The following is a 24,170-nucleotide window of genomic DNA, read 5'->3' as shown; positions in this document are numbered from 1 at the left end:
ATCATAGAAGATTGCAATTCTGGAATTCCGTTGTTAGTGGCGTGAGGAAGAAATTGTCAACTTGGAAAGGGAGATTCCTTTCGATGGGAGGAAGGATAACTTTGATCAATTCTGTTCTAGCTAATATTCCAGTTTACTACTTATCTTTCTTCAAAGTTCCGGCAAAAATCATCCATGAACTGACTAGTATACAAAGGAAATTCCTATGGAATGGATCGGCGGATAAAAGGGGAATCTCATGGATTAATTGGAACGATGTTTGCAGAGATAAATTTGATGGTGGCTTGGGAATCAAGAACTTAGAGCGGTTTAACGCAGCTTTGCTGGGCAAGTGGATTTGGCGTTGTCTATCGGAGGAACATTCAATTTGGCACAAGTTATTGCAACAACGCTACGGTTCATTGATTAGAAGTCTGGTCTTTGATGAAGGGAATCGGAAATCGAAGAAAGAATCATTGTGGTGGAGAGATCTCTTAAAGTTAACTTCCGACAATGCCGACTCGAATGCAGCAGGTATTTTAAAGCTGTTTCACTGGAAACTTGGTAAGGGTGACCGCATTCCTTTTTGGTTTGGAAGGTGGTTAGGAGCAGAGCCACTGTGTGCCGTCTTCCCCAACATTTTCGCTGCCGTGGAGAATCCTAAAGCAGCCGTGGAGGACCTTGGAAACTGGACTAATTCGGTGTGGCATTGGGACATCCATTCGTCGCTGATTCAGAATCATGGAGTTGATCATTCTGAAATTGCAGATTTGGAAACTCTTCTCGTGGACATTTCTCCGCAGCCAGCCACATTAGACAAACCATGCTGGCCTTGGGATAGTTGTGGCCATTTTTCCGTCAAATCCTGTTATGCGAAACTCTTGCAGGGGCAGGATGCTACCTCCATAGATCCATCTTACACATGTTGTCTTAATGTCGTTTGGGACTCGCTCATTCCGCAAAAGGTGAAACTGTTTGGCTGGAGGTTGTTGCGAAACAGACTCGCAACTCGGGATCAACTGCTTTTGCGAGGTATTTTGGAGGGAGCTGAAAACTGCAGGTGTCCTTTGTGCAATTCTGCAGCTGAAAGTAGTGAGCACTTGTTCTTGAGTTGCACTTCGTCTATTCGTATATGGGCGGACATTTGGGGTTGGCTAGGCATCCGGCCACTGCGGAACAACGCTAGCACAAACTGTAGGACTCATTTTCTCTCCTTTTTTCATGCTTTAAACAACAAGGTTGGCAAGGGTAGGGAAGTTTCGGTTTGGTTGGCTACGTGTTGGTGCTTATGGAATGCTAGAAACGGTATTATCTTCAACAATGAAACTCTGGACATCGATGAAATTCTGTTCAAAATTAAGATGCTATCTTGGTGGTGGTTGCAAATAGGCCCGAATCGCTTAAATTGCAATTTTTATGAATGGTTTAAAAACCCCTTGGATTTCTTGTAAAGTTGGTTGTATTTTGCTTTTTGTAGGCTCTTGGCTAATGCCTTCTCTCTTGTATTTGGGTTTGAGTTTCCCTTGAACTCTATTTGAATACAATTGTTGCTTATCAAAAAAAAAAAAAACGATGTTGGTAACATTGTTGCCGACAAAATTTAGCTAAATTTTGTTAGCAGTTTATTTATTTATTTATAATTCTTAATTTAAATAAGATAAAATAAATTTAATTTAAAATATATTTTTAAAATTTATTATAAATATTTGAAGTTTAAAACTATGGGCTTTTAAAAATCCATGATGGAAGTTATATTAAGAACCAAAAACACCTAAAAAAAATGCACTCAAGTATTTTGACCTAAAGAAAACTCCCACCTATTCTTCCTCTAAAATATGTATACAATATTTTTTTTTAATTTTAAAAATATAAAATATTTTAAATTCATATATTACAGTTTTTAGAATTTTTAAATATAAAATACTAAAAATTCAAAACATTTTGAAAGTATAGAAAACTCTCACCTATTCTTATAGGCACGATAGGAAACTGTATAATTCATGTCTAAAAAACTTTAGTCCAAGTCTTTAGGCAACAACTTTCTTTACTTTAAATCACTGTTTTTTATTATTCACAAAAACTTTTTTTAAATGTATTTTTAGATCAATTATATGCAATTTTTTTAAATTTTTTATAGAGATAATATGGATTGAAAAATATAGTAGAAAGACTTTGAGAGAACTTAATAAAATAGACAATAATTTTTTTAAAATTTAAATCTCATTTTTTTATTATTGTCTAAATTTATTTTTGTTGTAGTCACCAAATTTATCTATAAACTAGTTATTACACCCGTGTGATGCACGGAATATATAACTTTTTTTTGAATCAAAATGAACTTCATTAATTCAAAAACAATACAAAGCATAAGCGATCAAAACTAAGAATTCACATGAGCCTTAAAACATAAAACTAGCTATATGTTTTCATATACTTTTATCTTTCCATCCTCTATAGATGATGTTCTCTATTTAGTATGGAGACTATCATGGTTTGCAAAAATTGTGACATTTCTAAGGTACCACACTCCATAAATAATCTCAGTGAAAGCTAATTTTAACAACTTAGCCCTCCATCATTTTTTCTTTGTATTTGCAACTATCCACTTCAATTCATCCTGCCAAGCCAGAGGCGTGTGTTGGCAATCAATCCATTTCAAAATATGGATCCAAATAGTAGAGGAAATCCTACAATTAAAGAAAATGTGTTGCATTGTTTCAGTATCACTGTTGCATAAGGTACAAAGGGTATCTTGGATAAATCCAAACCATAAAGTAATTATGCTAAATCTGATAAAGTAATTATAAATTTGAATATTTTCAAATACATTAGTAGCAAGTGATATAGCATTGTGGATTGTAAAATCCATTTGTTTTCTCAAAATATTTATTCGTAGCAAGTGATAGAGCATTGTGGATTGTAAAATCCATTTGTTTTCTCAAAATATTTATTTAATATGATGACAATTATTTAATATATTTAAAAGATTGAAAAGTATTACTTTTTTTAAAACAATTATAAAAATTATTTTATAAAGAAATTAAGCATTTAATATTTTGTTTTTAATATTTTATTATATTTACATAAACTTATTTTATGGTTCGTATATTGAATTTTAGAAATTTTTGTGAAAAATCCATAAATAGAAATTAAAAAATATCTATAACATTATATTGTATTAAATACATAGATGCAGTGTTTTAAAAACCGGACCGGACCGGCCGGTCGGACCGGTCCAACCGGGAATCGGCCAGGTAATTGGTCTGGTTCAATTGCTAGATCGGATATGTCATTGAACCGGCGTGAACCGGTCAAAACCGGTGTAAACCGCTAAAATCGGAAAAACCGGCGATTTTTATGAACCGGTGATTTAATTGCATTTTAATAAAAAAATTATTTAAAAAATTAAAACGACGTCATTTTAATTATTTTAATGAAAATAATAAAAAATAAAAGAAATAAAAAATAAAAGAACTTAAATAAAAAAAAATAAATAAAGATGTTGCGGACGGTTGACTTTGTTGCATATGGTTTTGATATTGAAGAAGGAGATCCCAACATTTAAACAATTTTCCTTCCTTTAAATTAAATTTAGTAGACAATGAAATTATTTAATTATAAATTATTTAATTATATATTATTTAAGTAGATTATGCTGTGATTAAAGTTTATTTGCAGTTCTACTTTATAATTTTATACTATTTTATTATGTATGATATTTATGTTTAAAATTTGAATTAAAATTATGAATTTGTAAATTTATTTATGATATGATATTTTAAAAAAATTCAAGTGCTAGTTATATTTTATAGAGACTAAATCATCCGGTTTAACATGTTTTATACTTATATAATTTTGTTATATATAACGACCGGTCTATTGAACCGAGTTATTCGGTTTAATCCGGTTTAGTCATGCGGTTTGACCAATGACCCAGTGGTTCGACCAATAAACCAGTGACCCAATACTTCCACCGACTTGATGTCCGGTCCGGTTTTTAAAACACTAACACTACATAGATGAACAAATTTTATAATGAATTATAAGTGGTGTTTTTAATGTGAAACAATTAATAAATTATTATGTTATTATGAGTAATGCTCTATTGCCTTGTCTAAATGGTTGAATATGCTAAATACATCTAACTTTTGTAAAATGTGCGGCTACCATTAAGATAATTTTAAATGGCTAATAATATTCTCAACTTTTTCAATGAAAAATATTGGTATATATTAATCTTTAATAATTATGAAATTTGTCACAATTCGAATCATATCAATTTGAATTATTATGTTTAAAATTTTAGTCTTTGAGAAATTGATGATTAAAAAAATTTACATGGCAGATACTTGTGATATCATCCTTACATAGCTATATAAATATTCAGCCCCGACTTTATACCACTTACCTTAACAATATCTGATGACAATCTATATTATAAATATTAGAGGATGTTTAAGTTTTATATGTTTGATGCTAGCCTACTATACTATAACTATATTGTGTGCAATATTTAAAAAACATTGTTAGTAAGAGTGAAAAGGTATTGAAAATAAAACAACTTAAATCAAAGTTAAAAAATTTGTTCAATAAAAAATGTGACTTTAGTCAAATATGACATATTATTATACTTTATCTTACATCGTCAACAAAACGACAATTTTATTGTCAGATTTGAAACTCTTAAAATACATTAATCAAAATCAATCTTTAGAAATAAACAAATCAAATAAAACAAAGAAATAGTGGAGAAAAAAAAAAGAAGGAAAAGATAAAATAGTTAATTTTGATTATAATAAATAAAATAAAATAAATATAAAAATTTATTAAAATGACCTCAATTTTAGTGCCAAAATTTCTTTTAATGACTTAACAACTTTAATATATAAGATTATTTAAAATGCAAATTTTTTCAATTAAAGAGTACATTTTTCATATAGAAGCAACTAAAGACTCCAAACATAAACATAGATTCAAAAGTTAGCACAAGTAATACACCACCAAAGAAGCAACACAACGTAATATAAATATGAGGATTTAATTTGCTACATCCAAAGTTGTACTTGGCACCCCCAAACTCAATGAAAAGGTCATAATATCGTTGAAAAAAAATTTCACCATATTTTCAAAATTCACTCAAACCTATCGGAAATTTCAAAATCTCTCGTGTGATACCATAAATTTTGAGGATCTATCGAAATTTCTTGAAAAAGTGAGTAATTTATCGAAAATTATAAAGTTGCCGGAAGTTTTCTAGAAAATTTTGGAAATGCTGAAAGTTTTTCCTATAAATTATGAAATTTCCGAGATTTTTTACAGTAATTTTGAATATTCTGGATTTTTGTGAATTTGTTTGTACCAGAAATTTCAGCATTTCCGGTGGTTCAAACAAATTTGAAAATTTTTCGAAAATTTTAGAATTTCTCATAGTGCTTGGACACTTGAAAATCGACCTTCGTTTACTGATTTTTATCATTTTAGCATTTTGCAGTGAGGACCATGGGGAAGGACAATACTATTGCCGAAAGGACAACACCATCGTCATTTTTATGTTTGACTTCATTTTATTTATTATTGTTATATGATGTGTGTTGAAAGTTTACTGGTAATTTTTTAACTTTGTTTGTTACAGGACTGTCAGTCGCTAAAGGTGACATCCCACATTTCAAAGATGAAGAACTTCTCGCGCAATCTGATGCCTGAGCAAGTCAGCCATATTGTTGTTGATTTTGGTCTCCTGGAGTTCACCGAGTGCTCACTGACCTTGCTTGACGCTTCACTTCTGACTGCTTTTGTGAACGATGGCATAAGGAGACATATTTCTAATTTTATTTACCAAAGATTTTCAAAATCACTTTTTTCTGAAACCATGCAATTCACCTTTTCGCGTGTGTGAAGTCTCAAGTCTAACAAGTGGTATTAGAGCCTAACTTTTATTTAAGGACTAATCGTCTCAAGAGCAAAATGACTTCCGCTAAGAGAACCTTTCTAAGCACACCACCACTTGTTAAAGATAGAAAATTTAAAATATGGAAAGCTAGGTTTAGACTCTTTCTTCGAAACATAAATCATGAATTGTGCGAATCAATAGTCAATGGTCTGGTTTACCCTACTCATTAAGTAAATGATGAAGTAGTGGATAAACCTTATTCCCTTTGGACCAAAGAGAAAAAGAGAAAGATAAATATAGATCTTACAACAAAAAACTGCATAATAATGTCTCTAGATGATAGTAAACTTTATAATGTTCATCTTTATAAAACCGCCAAGCAAATATGAGATGCTCTTTAAAGAATATATAAAGTTTCTCCAAGTATCAAACAAGAAAAGATGAACACGCGAGGTGAAGATGTCAATCATGGATATTTTTCTAAATTTAGAAATATTGGAAATTTTGTTGAAAACTGTTTCACTAACAAATATCTAAGAATTAAGATTTGGAAGTTTAATCCAACTCTTTATTCAAAAGATACGAGCCTTCCCAAATTTCTGGAAAAATCAAGAAAGAATTAGATTGTAGAAAAGCAGAAATATCAAGTTAAATAACTTATAGATGAAGGAATCCAAATTGAAGAACTATCATCCCTGTCATACTCCTATCATAAAACTCATGTAAAATCCTTTGATAAAATAAACATGTTAAATAGTTAAACAATCCTCAGAAGATTCAACATCAAATAAAGTACCATCCTGTTCAAGGAATTACAAAGAAGATGAATAAGTCTCTTCAATATTCGAATGAAGAAGAGGAGGAGAGACATCAACCTCAGGGAGAAATATGAAAAAATCTTCTTCCAACGAAGAAGATGAAATTTTCTAAAAGGCATCCTGCAATGGAGATACTCTTCCACGTATCCAGCCATCCTATTCTCAACTATTTAGAATAAGTAGTAAATTAGAGGAAGAAAATGCTAAAATAAGAGAGCGTACCCTAGGTCTTAAGGAAATTCTACGATATCTTAAAGAAATCAACAATTCTTTCAAATTAGAGATAACTAAGCTTAGAATTTCAAAAAAGGAATGTAAACAATGTGACTGCCTTATAAAAGAAGTTATTGATCTACGTGAAACCTTAGGAAAGTATACTCAAGGGAAAAAGAAGCTTGAACTAATTTTATCTAGTCAAAGATTCCCCATAAATAAAAATGTTCTAGGATTTAAAAGTAAAGACATAGATCATAAGGGAATGAAGCATCTAATTTATAAGTGCACACATTGTAAAAGAATATGACACTTAGAACCTTTTTGATTTGATAATTTGAAAAGCTCTAAAGGTAACAACCTCAGATCTTCTGTATCTAACATGTCATGTTTCCATTCAAATTTTTTACCAGTCACCATTTTTTGTATGCAATTTACACCATTTTTAGCTATAAATTTCTCAATGTTGTCAACCCAGAAAAAATATTGTTGTTTTCTTTGATTGATAATATTGGAAGGTTATTCCAAAAATACAACAACAACAACAACAACATCAATACCATTATGGAGATAGATTGCAAGCGCAGAAAAATATTTTGTTTAAGATAGAAGAACATTGAAGATTTTTTTCTGTCTTGCAATCCATCCCAAAAGAATGATGCATACAAGCGTGGGAGGCTACATAAAAGTTAGTATTAGGGTAAAATATGTTTAACGAGTGCTTTTATAGTAAAATCTGGTTATTTTATTCTTTGCTTATTATGGAAACTAAAGGGATAAATCATTTAGTTTACACTTATAAAGAAATAAAAACATACACTGCAATAGTTAGGATTCAAAGCATGTACTAAATTGTTTGTCCCCTCGATTATATTAAAACCAAGGTAATATGTTGTTTTTTGTAAATAAAATAAACATAGCGCGTCTTGGAATTATACCTCGATTTATATTAAGATGAAGTAAAATCTTTGTCATGAAATATATTATTTGTTGTAGTGAAAGACTCACGAACACCCTTATACAAGGAAATTATGTGTTTTCTTAAACATTGAGCTCTAAATCTTGGTTTTACACTAGATAAACAATAACATGTAAGATTTTAACACTAGGTTGATCTCGAACCTATGAAGTTTTTAATACCGGGGTGAGCTTCAAACTATCTTGGTTTTAATACCGAGATGACTAAGAAACTAAGAGATTTTATCATGGGTTAAACTCCAAACTAAAATATGCTTTGATCACACAATCCTTAAATCAAAAGTTTTAACGAATTTAGATTCTAACCCAAATAAATTCTTAAATGGATGATACTAAACCAAGTTGTATACAAAAGATTCCCTTGGTGAATTTAAAATTATACCCTTTTCAAAATAACAATTATATCTCCACTCACAAAATGACTTTTCTCACAAAAGCACTCAGGCTAAAATATTAGCGAGAGAAAGTGAAATAAAACTTTAGAGAGAGGGAGAGTGAGAGAGGTGTATCAAAAAATGCTTTTGGATGAAATGAGAAAAGGGACCTCTATTTATAGGCTAGACGTTGACTTTGTTGGAATAAAATCAGTTTGTATCATATCCCTCAGGTTTTCATGATAACAAAGTACTTAAAGAACAATTACGTATACTATTATTTGATCAAGTGTGCAAGAACACAGATTAAAATTCTGATTCAATGTCAGTTTTGACACTACACTGACCATCCAACGAGAAGCTAAAAGAACTAGAATCTAAAGGACCATATTCTAAAGAGGTCAACTTATGAAGACCAGAGTCTAAAGAAAGTCAACCTCTAAAGAATCAAAACCTGAAGACTCGGACTCTAAATTTGATCAAGGATCAGAACCTGGAGATCCTAGACTCTGAACGAAGTCTACTTTTGAAGACTCATCTTATGAAGACTTAAAAGCCTATTAGAGCTCAAGGACCAAGGAGTTTCTGACAAGTCCTTATCAAACTCTAAAGACATTTTGTGTTCTTCTGATTGTCCTTTTTTTATCATGAGAAAACTTAGTAGAAATATGCAAAAGACAAAAAGAATGCAACTAATAATACATCTTGTAGAAAAGGATGTTCAAATGGAATCTCAATGGCATTAAGTGTAACACCCCTTTTTATACCCCAAAATATTTAACAAATAATCAGAGAATTACATGCATATAATTCAAAAGGGCGTCACATTGAGGCTTTTAGAAGAACTAAAAAAAACCTTAAAAAAAACTGACAGCATTTATCTATACAGCACAATACTCCTGGTCATTTTTAATAACACTCAATATCAAATCACAATTTAACCTGGATATGCATTCACAGCGGAAATATATGATACTCATGTGATTTATAATGATTCATGTCCCATACCATGATCATACATCGACTAGTAGTCTCAATCCAACATAAAACATAATCAAAGGTTTGGCTTGTAAGCCTCTCAAAAGACATGTAACCAATAAATAAGTTCACCAGTCATAGCATAATACATACACAAACATAACACGAGTTCAATACACCTAGTCTACCCAGTGTTACATGACCAGAGCATCGACTCACTACCTAATCTCCAATAACCAAGGAAGAACCTCCGGCTAGGTCACACGCGGCTACTAAACTCCAGAACCTGCATGTCGCCAAACGAGGGCAACATTAAAACAGAAGGGTGAGAATACGAACCATTATGAAGAAAGTATAACAGAATATAATGGTTAAATCAACACTTCAAGTAATTAGTCATACTGTGTAAAACGGAATAGATAATAGTAATCAACACATATTTCACATGTTATCGAGTATACAACCAGCTTAAATAGTATAATATTTCAATTCTACTATTATATTCTCAATTAAGTACACAATCATAATTCTCACATATTCACACATCTAATCAAATATGTATTCAAACTCATACACATATCACAACTACATCAACTTCACATACCCAATTATCGCATAATTTTAATGTGACTCAATGCAAGATATGTGACGCTATGCATGTGGTACCGAATTGTGAACCCAAAGTTTCACCGCTTTCCGATTCAATATCTAGAATCCAAGTCACGCTTCCGATCCGGACAAGACCAAAGCCCACCAAACGTAAACATATAGTTTACCGCTTCCGATTCACTCTAGAATCTAAGCCTCGCTTTTGTTTCAAAGCAAACCACCTTTGTTTCAAGGCACACCATGACATGAATGTATGTACAATGTTAACAAACATATGCAATTAAGATCATCTCATCAATCTTAACTTATCGCATACCCATAATAATTCAACTCTATGAATTATATATCAAATTGTACACAACATTCACCACACATTGATATCAATCCACATAATAGAAACAATATTCAATTATGATTCACCAAAATACAATTAACACTAGTAAACCATACTATCTCATGTTAATTCATATCGTAACAAAATATAAGGATACACTTCTAAATCAAGTATCAATTCATTAGTATTTGGTCAAAATACAATTACGGTCAACTTTCCAAAATACCGTAAGTTACCGACAACCGAATAGTCAATTTCAATACTTATTATAATCCAATCAATTATACTTATTGAAATTAATTCAACTATTAAGTAAATCAACTAATTAATAATTACACTACATTAGTTCCAAGTTTCTAATTCATTTTCTATTCCAAAAACTAATATTTAATATAAAAGATATTTAAATCTTAACTATTTCGGATGGTTCGTAAATATTACATTTTCAACAAAAATAACATCACCATGTTAATCTACTAATTAAACTTAGCTACCACGTAAATTTTCATCAAATTCCGGACAATTAATTATACCGGTTTAATTCGGCTATTTTGATCAAACGGGACTGTTTTGTTTTCTAACCGCTACTGTTACACAATTTATTTCCTATTATATTTCATTCCTATTATACTATTATTTTATTATTATTAATTATCATTAATTAATAGTATATATATAAATTTTGAAGCATAATTGTTACGCTACAGTAAAGGAAACATCACAATTAGTATGTTCCATCACACAACTACCTTGGTAACTCATCTTCACTTAGACTCAATAATTAGCATCAGTTGCATTACTCATTTATTGAAGAGTAGTAGAACCCACGCTTCTAATTGGTCATTAGCTAGCAAATATTTGTTCTCTTCTAATTCACCAATGGTACTACTACTAGTGCTACTATCAATAAAGTATGAATGAGTATTTTACATTTTCATTTTAAAACTAAAATCGACACAGGGCATGGAAAAGAAAAAGGTTCTAATTCATTCTCTATGTGGAAAGATGCTACAGCAAGTGACTATGAGACTTGTTTTCCAATTAAAACCAAAGACGCTACAGTAAGTGGCCATATCAACCACAACGTAACCCCACGACACCTATTTCCATCAACGAATCAGACTACAGAGTATACCCATCAAACTAAAGCCTATGCAGCTACCAACTAAATAGGTTTCAAAGCCAGTATTCCAATTAGCTCGGAAACTAACGCTGCGGAATCAATAGCATACGGCTAAACTAATGATAATCTATTTCAACCCCTTCTACTATATCATTTTTTTTTATTCAAGTAAAAGTGTTGGTGATTTACGTTTCTGTAAACTAATAGCCAGCAACATGAGTGCCATCATTCGGTATCCTACTCCTAGTTTCAAAATTTTATGACACAGAAATGTTCATTTTCGGCATTAAGCTTTGGTTCCTCCATTTCAATTTTTTTTAACAGGTTCCAATTTACCAAACAACAACTAAACACATATTTAAAAGATTCAACTATGGATAAATATAAATATGTTAACCTACCCATTATCCCATTATACTAACCCACAATGATTAGGGATTCTCCCCCTTACCTCTTGTTTTCTCCTCCAAAACCCTAGCTTCCTCTTCTTGTTCCTCTCCTCCACTTCTATTCTTGAAAACCAGCAAAATGAACTAATAATTCTCCTACTCCTCATTTCCCCTCTTACTATCTTTATTTATTATATTGGGCTTTAAAAAAAAATAACACCTCCTAATTGCTTATAACTCCAACAAATAGGCCCAATTGATAAAATAGAGTAGTCAAATAAATAATTATGCTCTAACAAATAATATTATTACCCTTAATATTATTTTCCAATTAATCCAATTAAATCCGACTTTATCTCAAATAAGTAAAATCCAATAATAATATTATTTCTAATATTATTTCTCTACATACTCCACTTTATTAATTCTTCGATTAACCGAATAAATTCTAACTCCACTTAATAATTTGAACACGTTTCTCAATAACACCGACGATCCAATTAATTATCAAACTTCGTCCAAATTAAGTAAATAAATCCTTATTTAATTTAATTAGCCAAATAAAAAAATTCGGGCTGTTACATTAAGCATATCATAAAGCTTTCCAACATATCAAACGTTGCTTCTCTCAAATATTCCTTGTGCATGAAGCCTTCTTCAACGCCTATTTGTGTTCCTTTACAAAAGGAGCTGAAAACTTGTAGAAAATCTACAACATTGTGCCTTGACAAACCAAAAGTTGTTACTGTCAAAACTATTGCACAAGCTTAAAATTAGAACTTCTTATATATTGTACATTCTTAGAAGTTCTTAAGTCATAGAGTTTTTTTTTGGATTGTATTATTTTTACACCTCCGATTGTATATTAAGTGTGAGTCTTAAACCATCCTTAATCAGTAAGATAAGTTGTTAGAAGTCTCTTGCTTGTTGCTTGAGCATCTAAAGTCTCTTTCTTGTGTGCTTGAGCATTGAAGTCTCTTACTTTTTTGCTAGCAAAAATAGGATCATCAACGATCTTGATCTAATAACCTTGCTATCCACAATAACTTGCTCCAAGTCTTCGTATATGGCGATCCACCTTGATCCAACCGATGTCTTGTCTAAGTGATTGGCATTAGCTAAGCGTTCAATTAGATAACTCCTAACTTCGTCTTAAGAACATTACTTACTAGACTTCACCAAAGTTTTCCATGGAGTATAGTGAAAATCTTCTCGTGATAGATAACACAATGTCCAAACCCCATTTAAGAAACGATTCTTGCACCTGTTATAAATAACAGACTTCACACAAAACCATTAGATATACCCTAATGTACCACTAGTGTCTCTCAAGTTTTTGATTAAAATAGGTCTTAGTTCTTGATGGTTATCATGAACTTTATCAAAATTGAATCATTACAAGGTTGATCAACTCATTTTTTCTGGTTTCTCTCAAAAACAATTACACACAAATAGTATAATAAAAAGGAGATGCAATATGACATGAATTACACTTAAAAATTAAAAAGTGATACTATACGATACGGTGACTACAATATCAGTCTCCCCTTTTCGATGTTTGGCAACTTTGAACATATTATTGTTGATCAATTTGATTTGAAAGTATTTGTAATTTGAAGAAAAAGTGAATTCGGAGAAATGCTTAGCACACGATAATAGATGATTGTACAACACATTGCCTGAGCTCTTACACTTCCCTTACATTAAACACTTATTATACGTTGATATTGATAATATCTCAATAACTTCTCCTCATTTGATAAATGCCAAAAAAGAGAAAAGGAACTCGAACCCGATCAGAAAAAAAATACAAAAAATATAAATAGGATGAATTAGAAACGGCACGAATCCACTTGATCCGGACCCGTTTTCAAACCATGTGGTCCGACCAATAGTTCGACTCATCAAACAAAACCGAGGACTAGGTGTTTCCCCTCAAACATTGCACACGCGTCTGGAACAAGCTGATACTGTTTACTCTATTTTTGTACGTATATAGAAAAAATTAGGGGACAACTTCTCTACCCATCACAAAAAGTTGGGTAGTGTACCTTCAACCAATCACAAGTTTACATTTATTTTTAACTCATTTAATTAATTATAAAATAGTACAATTGTTTGTTGTTTCCAAGACATTTTACATAGAAGGTAACTTTACCCAACTTTTTGAGTTGGGTAAATAAGAATTCACCAAAAAATTATATGTGTAGATTATATATTTGGAACGCAGCTCCACGAGATTGCTAGTGTTGACTAGAAGTACTGTGATTTCAAAGCTATCACTTTCCGTTAATAGTAAGTAGACATAGCAAATGACATACATAATAACTGCACTGCTTCATTTCATAGCCTCCAATCTTTACTATTCTAAATCAATCAAAATCATCAAACAATCACTCCCCAGTTTAAAGATAAGATAGCATTAATACAGATTAGCTCCTTCTCAACTACCAAGTAAAGGTTCCGTATTGATTCCTCCTTCCTTCCACTATATATAGACTACACTTTCTTACTATTTTTCTCATCCTTCACTATTAAATATCACATTTCAATTGATCTTGAGTTGAGTACAATGAGTTCCAAAAACGTTTTCCTCATCCTTGGTCTATTGGCCATGGTTCTTGTTATTTCCTCAGAGGTGTCAGCTAGAGAATTAGCTGAGACTGCCACTAATACCAAAGAGGGTGAGCTAGTTGTTAATTATTGTCCTTAATTTAGTCTCCAAAATAAAAGTATACATGTTATTTTATTAAAATGTAATAAAGAGTAAAGGATATTTTAAATTCATATAATGTTGTATTTGCAGAAGTTGCTGAAAAGTCAAATGAAGTAAATGATGCCAAATATTACGGTGGAGGCTACGGTCATGGAGGCTATGGTCATGGCTATGGTCATGGCTATGGTCATGGAAGCTACGGCCACGGTGGAGGCTACGGTAGTGGTGGTCACTATGGTGGTGGAGGCTATGGTCACGGTGGTGGAGGTTATGGTCATGGTGGTGGAGGTTACGGTGGCGGAGGGTACGGTCATGGTGGTGGAGGTTACGGTCATGGCGGTGGTGGTTACGGTCATGGCGGCGGTGGTGGTTACAACGGTGGTGGTGCTTCCGACAATGGTAACTGAATATATCATCATGCATGGACATGAGTAAATAATATTGAGTGTTAAACAAAAGTGGTATAGAAAGACAGACATGAATCTTTGTGTTATTATGTCTAATATATTACACTGTTGTATTTGTATTTGCAGAGGTTGTTGAAAAGTCAGATGAAGTAAATGATGCCAAATATGGACACTATGGTGGTGGAGGTAGTCACTATGGAGGTGGTAGTCACTATGGTGGTGGTGGTAGTCACTATGGAGGTGGTAGTCACTATGGTGGTGGACATGGTGGACACTATGGTGGTGGACATTATGGTGGTGGTGGAGGACATGGTGGACATGGCGGTGCTTCCGACAATGGCAACTGATGATACTATCATGCATGTAGCACGTTCTAAGTAATAAGTTTCATGAGAATGAATAATGTTTGGTGTTAAATAAAAGTGGTATAGTTAGTCATCAATCTCTTGTGGTTATGTATCATATCATCTTTTTAAATGTGGTGACGAGTATGATGTCAAGTCAAAGTGATGAATGTGCTATCATTTGTAATACATCAAATATCATCGTTGTTTGTTGGTACTTTGCCTCCTTTTAAATTTATATATCCATACCGCTGATTCGTCTAGTAAAAATTCGTTAATTAATGGACAAAACATGCAAATGTTAATATAAGGTGAGAGACTCTAGAAGCATGCATATACAATCTCTTGGTAATGAAAAGCCATGTATAAAAATCATAAACATAACCAAGAAAGTGAACATCACCCTATAGAGTGCATTTTCTCTAACATGGACATAGCTTCAATGCCAACACATGTCACCATATCGTCATAGACAGATCCAAAACAAATAAAGGTTAGACATAGTATTAGAGAAGTGTTGGTTCAATTGTTCTAAAAATCAGATTGGAGAATGAATCCAAAAAATATGCGGGTCAAAGGTTATATCAGTTCAACCAGTCACTGCGACATTTATCCTCTTTAACAACGACTGAAAAGTGTTGCCAGAATTGAAAAAAGTGTTGCCTAAAAGAATAGTTAAACTGTAATTGAACCGCATATTATATTTAAATTAAAAAAATTAAATAAATACTAGTAAGATACATGTGCTATCGCATGAGTTCCATTTGTATCCATATTACACGCCGCGATATTTCATTTGTCAGCTCTGAAATTTGTTTTACAGTCCATAAATATTCACATAGTTTCAAGTATAGACTAATAATATGCACAAACTTTTAAGAATTGATTCGTATTTATAATAAACCGTACACTGGATTCTCTAACTTTATTTATATAAAACAACAACAAAAGAAAGATTTAAAACATGAACATTAAAATGAACTTCATTTTGATAAACAATTCTACCGCTGTTAAATTAAGAAATAAAAAGAAATTAAGAAATAAAAAAACTCGTAGATTAATATACTCTACAAAGAGAGTATTATTAAGTATTTAATGTTAAACAGATTTTGTTAAAAAAATCTACAATTTAGTCAAAAATGAATCCTAAACCCTAAACACTAAATAAAACAACAGCAAATTATTCTCATTTATAAAAATAATTGTATCAACAATAGACTTTTTCCCGTTTATAAAAAAATTTGTAACTTATTCCAGTTTATAAAAAGATTTGTATCAACAATAAACTTTTTTCCGTTTATAAAAATATTTGTAACTTTCGTATATAAAATAAATTGTATCAACAATAGATTTGTCTTGTTTATAAAAATATTTGTAACTCATTTCTGTTTATAAAAATAATTGTATCAACAGTCAACTTCTTCGCGTTTATAAAAATATTTGTAACTTATTTCTGTATATAAAAATAGTTGTATCAACAATAAATTTTTCTTGTTTATAAAAATATGTGTAACTCATTCCTGTTTATAAAAGTTATTGTATCAAAAGTAGACTTTTTCACGTTTAAAAAAACAGTTGTAACTTATTTTCTTTTATAAAAATATTTATAACTTATTTCCGATTATAAATATAATTGTATCAACATTAGACTTTTTCTCGTTTATATAAATATTTGAAACTTATTTTCGTTTATAAAAATAATTGTATCATCGGTAAACTTGTTCCCATTTATAAAAATATTTGTAACTTATTTCCGTTTATAAAAACAATTGTATCAACAGTAAATTTTTTCCCATTTTTAAAAATATTCGTAACTTAATCCCTTTCATAAAAATAATAATATTAACAATAATTTTTTTTATAAAAATATTTGTATCAACAATATATTTTTTCCGTTTATAAGACAATTTGTAATAAACAAATATTAAAATTATATTATATCATTCACGAAAGCAAAAGAAACTGCATATTATTGTGAAACTATCTTTTTAAAATTATTTAATACCACAATCAATAAAGGGCTCTTATGATATTTGATGTTAAGAAATTGCATGACATTGAAATAGATCAATTTAGAGAGATGAAAGAAAAAAAGTTATATACATTTAGAAAATTAAAAACATATTTAATTTTATAATTAAATATTATTAAACGATAAAATTAAATTAAAAATAAAAATTTAATATAATTTATTAAATCAATTGAGTAATTTAAAATTTACATAAATATGTTCCAAATTTAAATGGTATATTTATTCCTTGAAAACTTAATTTCTTTATCTTTATTTGTTTAATTTATTATAATTTTTTTTAACTTTTAGAATTTAAAAACCTACCACAAAAAATCACAATCATGAATAGAATATATCTTTAAAAACCTGCGCTTGTAAATAAAATACAATACAACAACACATGAATACTTTTTCTTTTATTACTTTGATACCAAAAGTGTTCAACCCTCAATCTCTTCTGTAGTATCATCTGATTTGTCTCGTTGGAAGTCTGCTCAAAATCCTTTCGAATTGAAGCTTCTTGCTGGAAGACTTAAAGAGGTGATTGAGTTTTTGATTTCTAATTAGCAATCCGCTTTTATCAGGAAAAGGAACATTTTGGGTGGAGTCTTAGCGGTCAACGAAATAGTGGATTTGACTAAGAAGGAAGGTAGAAGTTGCTTGGTTATGAAGGTGGATTACGAGAAAGCTTACAAGTGTGTAAGCTGGAATTATTTAATGTTTGTGATGAAAAGTATGGGATTCAGAAACAAATGGATGAAGTGGATGGAGGCACGTGTTTTTGTGTGTTCAATGGCTATTGTCGTTAATGACAGCTATACTGACGACTTCAAGATTGACCGAGGATTGAGGCAAGGAGACCCCTTCTCTCCTCTTTTATTTGTTATATTTATGGAGGGATTAACTTGTCTTATGAAGAGAGCGGTGGAGTTGGGCAAATATAGAGGCTTCTGATTTGGTGTAAATAACTCAGTGAATTTTTTGCACTTTGCGGACGATACAATCATCTTTGGCGAAGGAGAGGAACATAACTTATGGAGCTTGAAGTCTATCTTAAGAGGCTTTCAATTAATGTCTGGCCTTAAAGTTAAATTTTGCAAGAGCAACATCTATGGTATAAACCTTACTGATAGAGACTTACTACTTGCTTCCTCTTTTCTGACTTCTGGAGTCAGGGTATTTCCTTCTAAATTTCTAGGCGTTATGGTGGGGGATAGCCCAAAAAAGAGTGGAATGTGGAAGGAGGTGATTCGGGATGTCAAATATAGGCTTCATAATTTGATAGGGAGGAAGGGTTGTGCTAACTAACTTTGTTTTGAATGTTATTCCGTTGTACTCCTTGTCTTTCTATCGTGCGCAAAAAAGGTGATCAAAGAGATAGTAGGAATCCAAAGGAGATTTTTATGGAGGGGAGTGGAAAGGGATAGGTGCATCAATTGGGTTAGCTAGAAAAAAGTTTGCAAATCCAATGAAGACGGCGGACTATGTATTAGAGATATCGATAGCATGAATATCTCGCTCCTTATGAAGTGGAACTGGAGGACCCTAACTGAAGATAATGCAGTGTGGTGTAATTTGATGAAGTTCGGGTATTCCAAGCCGGAGTTAAAGTTGTTTGTGAACGACGTTAAATGTAAGAAACAAGGATTCCTTATGGTAGCGAGACTTAATGCTGATTAATGATTGTGCTGCCTCTAGAGGCCTTTCTGCCTTTGATTTATTTCTTTGCAGGGTTAAAAACAGAGAAAAAAAACTTCTTAATGGTTCAGAAGATGGATCGGGAAACAATCTTTTTTCAAGTTTTTCCTGGAGCTGACGCAAAGACTTCTTCTCCGTTCATGTCGGTTGCGGATTCTGGTCATTAGGTGAATTTTGTTTGGTACTAGGATGTCCAAGACTGGTTTTGTAATAAAGATGAAGATGATGCTCCTCTAGTCCAGTTCATGACAGAACTAATTCTTCCATTCTAGTCGGTTCAGTTCGAAGAAGACGAGATCGCGTGGCAGGTTATTGTGATGAAGGATTCTCGGTCAAATCTTGTGCAAGAGAAATTAGAAAAAGAGTGGAGGGTAATGTCTTGGGGACCATTGAGATGAACAAGGTGAATTTTATGTGGAACTTACAGGCTCCATAAAAAGTGAAATTTTTTTGCTTGGAGAATGGTTTTGGAGAGACTTCCCACTAGAGACCAGGATTTTGGTCGAGGATTTTGAATGTTATTGTGTGTTCTGTTTTAGAGCGGAGGAGAACTCTAAGCACTTGTTCGAATTGTGTCCCTTTACGAGGAAGATTTGGGAGAGAGTATGAGTGTGGACTGGGGAATCGTTTTCATTGACAAATGCAGAATTGACTTCTTTTCTTTCCTTCTCCGCCAAAATTAAGGTGTTAGCTTCGTGGAAATGGTTTTGTTCAGTTAATGTTTCTTCTGTGTCTTGTAATTTTCATTTTTGGATCATTTTACATCTCTCTTGTATAAAGAGGTAAGTTCAGTCGCTTGTATCCATTTTCCTTAATGTCACCAAATGATTCACATCGTTTGTCAGAAATGTTATGAAACTGGGAAATTTGATGGTTTCAAGGTGAGCCACAAAATAATACATATCGGTGAGATCTCTTGATGTTTGGAGATAAAATATATCAATTTGTTTTCCATTGTATCATCAACAAATTAATAATTTCAATGTGTAGTGTAAACTAATTTGATTTTACATTTTCGTTACTGTGTTATCGTTCATATACTTATTGTTGTGTTATCGTTCATATACTTATTGTTGTGAATCTTATTGTGAATTACGATAAAATTCAATGTCAATTTATGAGGCAAAGAATAGTAGCAACAAAATTAATGGTCTACAACAATAATAATTCGTACACAGATAATATAACAGAATAAGGAGAGAAAAAGACGAAGGCTTATTTACCCAGTTTGATCAAACGATATACTCTGGGGGAGAGAGCAGCTCTCCAATTCACTATACTCAGAAAGTTGTTGCAAGAGATTACAAATGAGTTACAAGAAAATAGCCTTCACAGTTCCCAAAGAACAAACCCTATTTTCTACCCAAGTGTTTCCCAACCTCTCCAACTCTCAATATAACAATCACTCAAACTCAAGAAGTATTTCTCAATCCCTTTAGATAACTCCAATGGTTTCCTTAAAACCTTTGTCTTTCTAAGTTTTCCCTTGAAATTTCCTAAACTCTTATTCTTCCTTGTTGCTGTAAGCTCTAAGATTGTCACACTATAATAATAGAAGAGATACATATTTATAATAGTCAAAATCCAACAAATCCATACCAAATCCCAAAAATATCTCCTTAATTGTTAGAATAAAATATATTATTATAATCTTTTAATATCTCTCAAATATTATACATATCTTATAATATCTCTTAGACTATTATAAATATATATCTTATAATATCTTTTAGACTATTATAAATATATCTTATAATATCTTCTAAAATATTATAAATATATTATAATATCTTTTTATATTAACTTATATGATCTCCAAATTAATATATAATATTCTATCATTAATGAATGAATCAACGAACCGAACCGATCAAACCCGATACGTAAATCGCTTGAACCGAATTACTTTTCGGCTTTCTGAATTCTTGACAATCTCGAAATATGTTTATTTTCTCTTCGTCAACAAAGGTTTTAAGACATATTCCAACAATCTCCACCTTGACTTTAAACCGTGTTGATACCAATTTAACAATCATCAACATTGTTGCTCTTTACCAAGTTGAAACTCTAATCAATAACCTTGATCAAATTTAAACAACTCTTGAATCTTGATCTTTCCACTTGCATCCACTTGTTTCCAATTACACTTTTATTCTTATGTAATTTAACAAGCCTACAAGTATGATTTTTCAACCACCCCTGACTACACCTGTTTTCAAATGCCTCCCTGAAGGTTTTTCTTCTTTTATTTTGTAGTCCTTCAGCCACATTAAAAACATAATATCCAAGGCTAGCATAACCGTCCCTTTGAGATGCTACAATAACCCTCCTTACCTTATCATGAGTCAAATGATAATTAGAGATCTCTGTAACTGTTTCCTCACTAATACTAGTATCCATAGTAGGAAACTCCACCTCAAACTGAGTTTTTTCTGTTATAGTTTTTACCAGGTTTCTCCCTTGGTTTTCACTATTCTCTCTCTGAAGAAATTCTCTACCAACCAAGTAAGTTGTTTTAACCCCAACTTTTGCCCAAAAAATCAATAACAACTCAGCGGTAACATGCATTTTTATCCCTTGATTTCTACAAAACTCATTATACTCCTTTGAAACTTTCTTAAAACATTCATAATGCCTTAAACCCAAATCCCATAGTTCTTCCTTGTCATGAAAGCCTCCACTAGTTAATGATGAATGAATAACAACATTTGAACCTTCTAAAATATATAGACCACATATTTTAGACCCTTTAGCAATAATTAATTCATCAACGAAATCTTCAACACTCCATGTTCAACTCTAGTACAATAGCCTAGATCACCAAACATACTAATTGATAACAAATTTCGCTTAAGTTCTGGAACATACCTCATATTGTGAATAAGAAGTTCATGATCATCAAATATTTTAAGTCTGTCCGTACCAATACCATGAACCTTGCAAGCCTTATTATCACCAAGGCGAACAATTCCACCTTGCATCATCTTCAAAGTTTCAAAGTATTCTATTCTTGAACACATGTGATAAGAGCAACTTGAGTCCATGACTCAACTATCTTTAATTTCAAAACTCGATACTAATAGTACATCAGCATCCTCACAACTTTCTTCACCCAAGGCAACTGCAGCTTGAACAGAATCTCAATTGATCTTTCTCTCAGGACAATCTCTTTTAAAGTGACCAATTTTCTGACAATTAAAATATTTTACCTTTGACTTGTCAGACCTCTTTGATTTGGACATCCCTTTACGCTCACCTCCTCCTCTTGACATATTTAAGCCTTCACCACTATCTTCAATCTTCAAATCTTTCAACTTTGAAAATTATTTGGATTTTACCGCCGTCTGGACTTCATCCAAAGTAATAGTACCTTCCTTACCATAAAGAAGGGCATCCTTAAAGTGCTTAAAGGATCTGGATAATGAACTCAACAGGAGCAAAGCCTTGTCCTCATCATCTATCTTCACTTCAATATTCTGAAGATCATCGATAATCTTGTGAAATTCTGTAAGCTCTTCAACTATGGATTTATACTCCACCATTCGTAATGAATAGAGTTGTTGTTTCAAACACAACCTATGAGCCAAAGACTTAGTCATTTACAATGATTCAAGTTTTTCCCACATAGCAACCGCAGTTTTCTCCCTGGAGACTTCTCTTAGAACTTTATCTCTGAGGCACAAGATAATGGCACTCTTGGCCTTATCCACCATCTCGTTCTTCTGTACCTGTGTAAGCCCTGCATGCATCAATGCTTCACTCTTCAAAGCATTGATACACTTCTCTTGAATTAAAATTGCCTGCATCTTAATTTTCCACAATCCGAAGATGTTGTTACTTGAAAATTTCTCGATCTCCCATCTAACCATGGTGCTCACTTGTAAACAATACTTGTTTGTTCCACACTCACCGCACCACTTGTTGTGAATCTTTTTGTAAATTACGACAAAATTCAATATCAATTTGTGAGACAAAGAATACTAGCAACAAAAATAAATGGTCTAAAACAATAATAATTCGTACACAGATAATATAACAGAATAAGGGGAGAAAAAGACGAAGGATTGTTTACCCAGTTCGATCAAACGATCTACTCTGGGGAGAGAACAACTCTCCAATTCACTATACTCAAAAAGTTGTTACAATAGATTACAAATGAGTTACAAGAAAATAGCCTTCGCAGTTCCCAAAGAACAAACCCTATTTTCTATCCAAGTGTTTCCCAACCTCTCCATCTCTCAATATAAGAATCATTCAAACCCAATGTGTTTAGAAGTATTTCTCAATCCCCTTATATAACTCCAAAGGTTTCCAAAAAACCTTTGCCTTTCTAAGTTTTCCCTTGGAATTCCCTAAACTTTTATTCTCCCTTGTAGCTGTAAGCTCTAAGATTGTCACACTATAATAATAGAAGAGATACATATTTATAATAGCCAAAATTCAACAAATCCAAACCAAATCCCAAAAATATTTCCTTAATTGTTAGAATAAAATATATTATTATAATCTTATAATATCTCTCAAATATTATAAATATCTTATAATATCTCTTAGACTATTATAAATATATATCTTATAATATCTTTTAGACTATTATATATATATATATATATATATATATATATATATATATATATATATATATATATATATATATATATATATATATATCTTATAATATTTTTTAGAATATTATAATTATCTTATAATATCTTTTAGACTATTATAAATATATCTTATAATATTTTTTAGAATATTATAATTATCTTATAATATCTTTTTATATTAACTTATATGATTTCCAAATTAATATAAAATATTCTAACATTAACGAATGGATCAATGAACCAAACCGACCGAACCCGATACCGTAAATCGCTTGAACCAGATTACTTTTCAGTTTTCTGAAATCTTGACAATCTCGAAATATATTTTCTTTCTCTTCGTCAACAAGGTTTTAAGACATATTCTAACACTTATTAATATGATTAAGAATATGTTTGTGTTTATCTTTAAGTTGTGTGTGTGTGGACTATCTAAAATTTATGACCATATAGGATTGTCGAATTGACAAACCTGTGTATGCTCTCAATTCGATATATGTTATTGAGAAATGACGTGCTTACTCTGGTCTTTTAGGATTTAATGTATATATCTATATGAAAGTAAAGATACTATATTATACATCATGTTGTATACTATAAGGGTATATGTCTGATATTCGAGGTAAAAAATACCAGGTAGTTAAACTGAGACAACAAAAGTGTCTTTGATCTAACCGAGAAAAACTCTTTAAAAATATTTGTCCT

At 31.6% G+C, this 24,170-nt stretch overlaps 1 protein-coding gene and 1 long non-coding RNA gene across 2 annotated transcripts; one reads left to right on the top strand and one right to left on the bottom strand.

Moving 5' to 3' along the window:
- Window positions 1–9,233: 9,233 nt before the first annotated feature.
- Window positions 9,234–11,842, bottom strand: LOC131616041 (uncharacterized). Its single transcript, XR_009288006.1, has 2 exons — window positions 11,748–11,842; window positions 9,234–9,516 (listed from the first exon to the last, which is right to left on the bottom strand). It is a non-coding gene; the product is annotated as an uncharacterized LOC131616041 (long non-coding RNA).
- Window positions 11,843–14,199: 2,357 nt separating this feature from the next.
- LOC131616035 (abscisic acid and environmental stress-inducible protein-like) lies at window positions 14,200–15,369 on the top strand. Its single transcript, XM_058887259.1, has 3 exons — window positions 14,200–14,369; window positions 14,492–14,800; window positions 14,935–15,369. The coding sequence occupies exons 1-3, from the start codon at window positions 14,258–14,260 to the stop codon at window positions 15,153–15,155; spliced, it is 642 nt and encodes a 213-aa protein (XP_058743242.1). The 5' UTR covers window positions 14,200–14,257; the 3' UTR covers window positions 15,156–15,369.
- The last annotated feature ends 8,801 nt before the right edge of the window (window positions 15,370–24,170 follow it).

Source organism: Vicia villosa, linkage group LG7 (genome assembly GCF_029867415.1).
Source record: "Vicia villosa cultivar HV-30 ecotype Madison, WI linkage group LG7, Vvil1.0, whole genome shotgun sequence".
NCBI lineage: Eukaryota > Viridiplantae > Streptophyta > Magnoliopsida > Fabales > Fabaceae > Vicia > Vicia villosa.
The sequence above is the reverse complement of the archived record's forward strand: the minus strand, read 5'-3'. Positions and strand labels throughout refer to the sequence as shown.

Coding starts and splice junctions, on each gene's coding strand:
- LOC131616035 (XM_058887259.1), top strand. CDS start 14,258: ATGAGTTCCAAAAACGTTTTCCTCATCCTTGGTCTATTGGCCATGGTT. Junction 14,370..14,491: donor TGCCACTAATACCAAAGAGG/GTGAGCTAGTTG, acceptor TTGTATTTGCAG/AAGTTGCTGAAAAGTCAAAT. Junction 14,801..14,934: donor TGGTGGTGCTTCCGACAATG/GTAACTGAATAT, acceptor TTGTATTTGCAG/AGGTTGTTGAAAAGTCAGAT.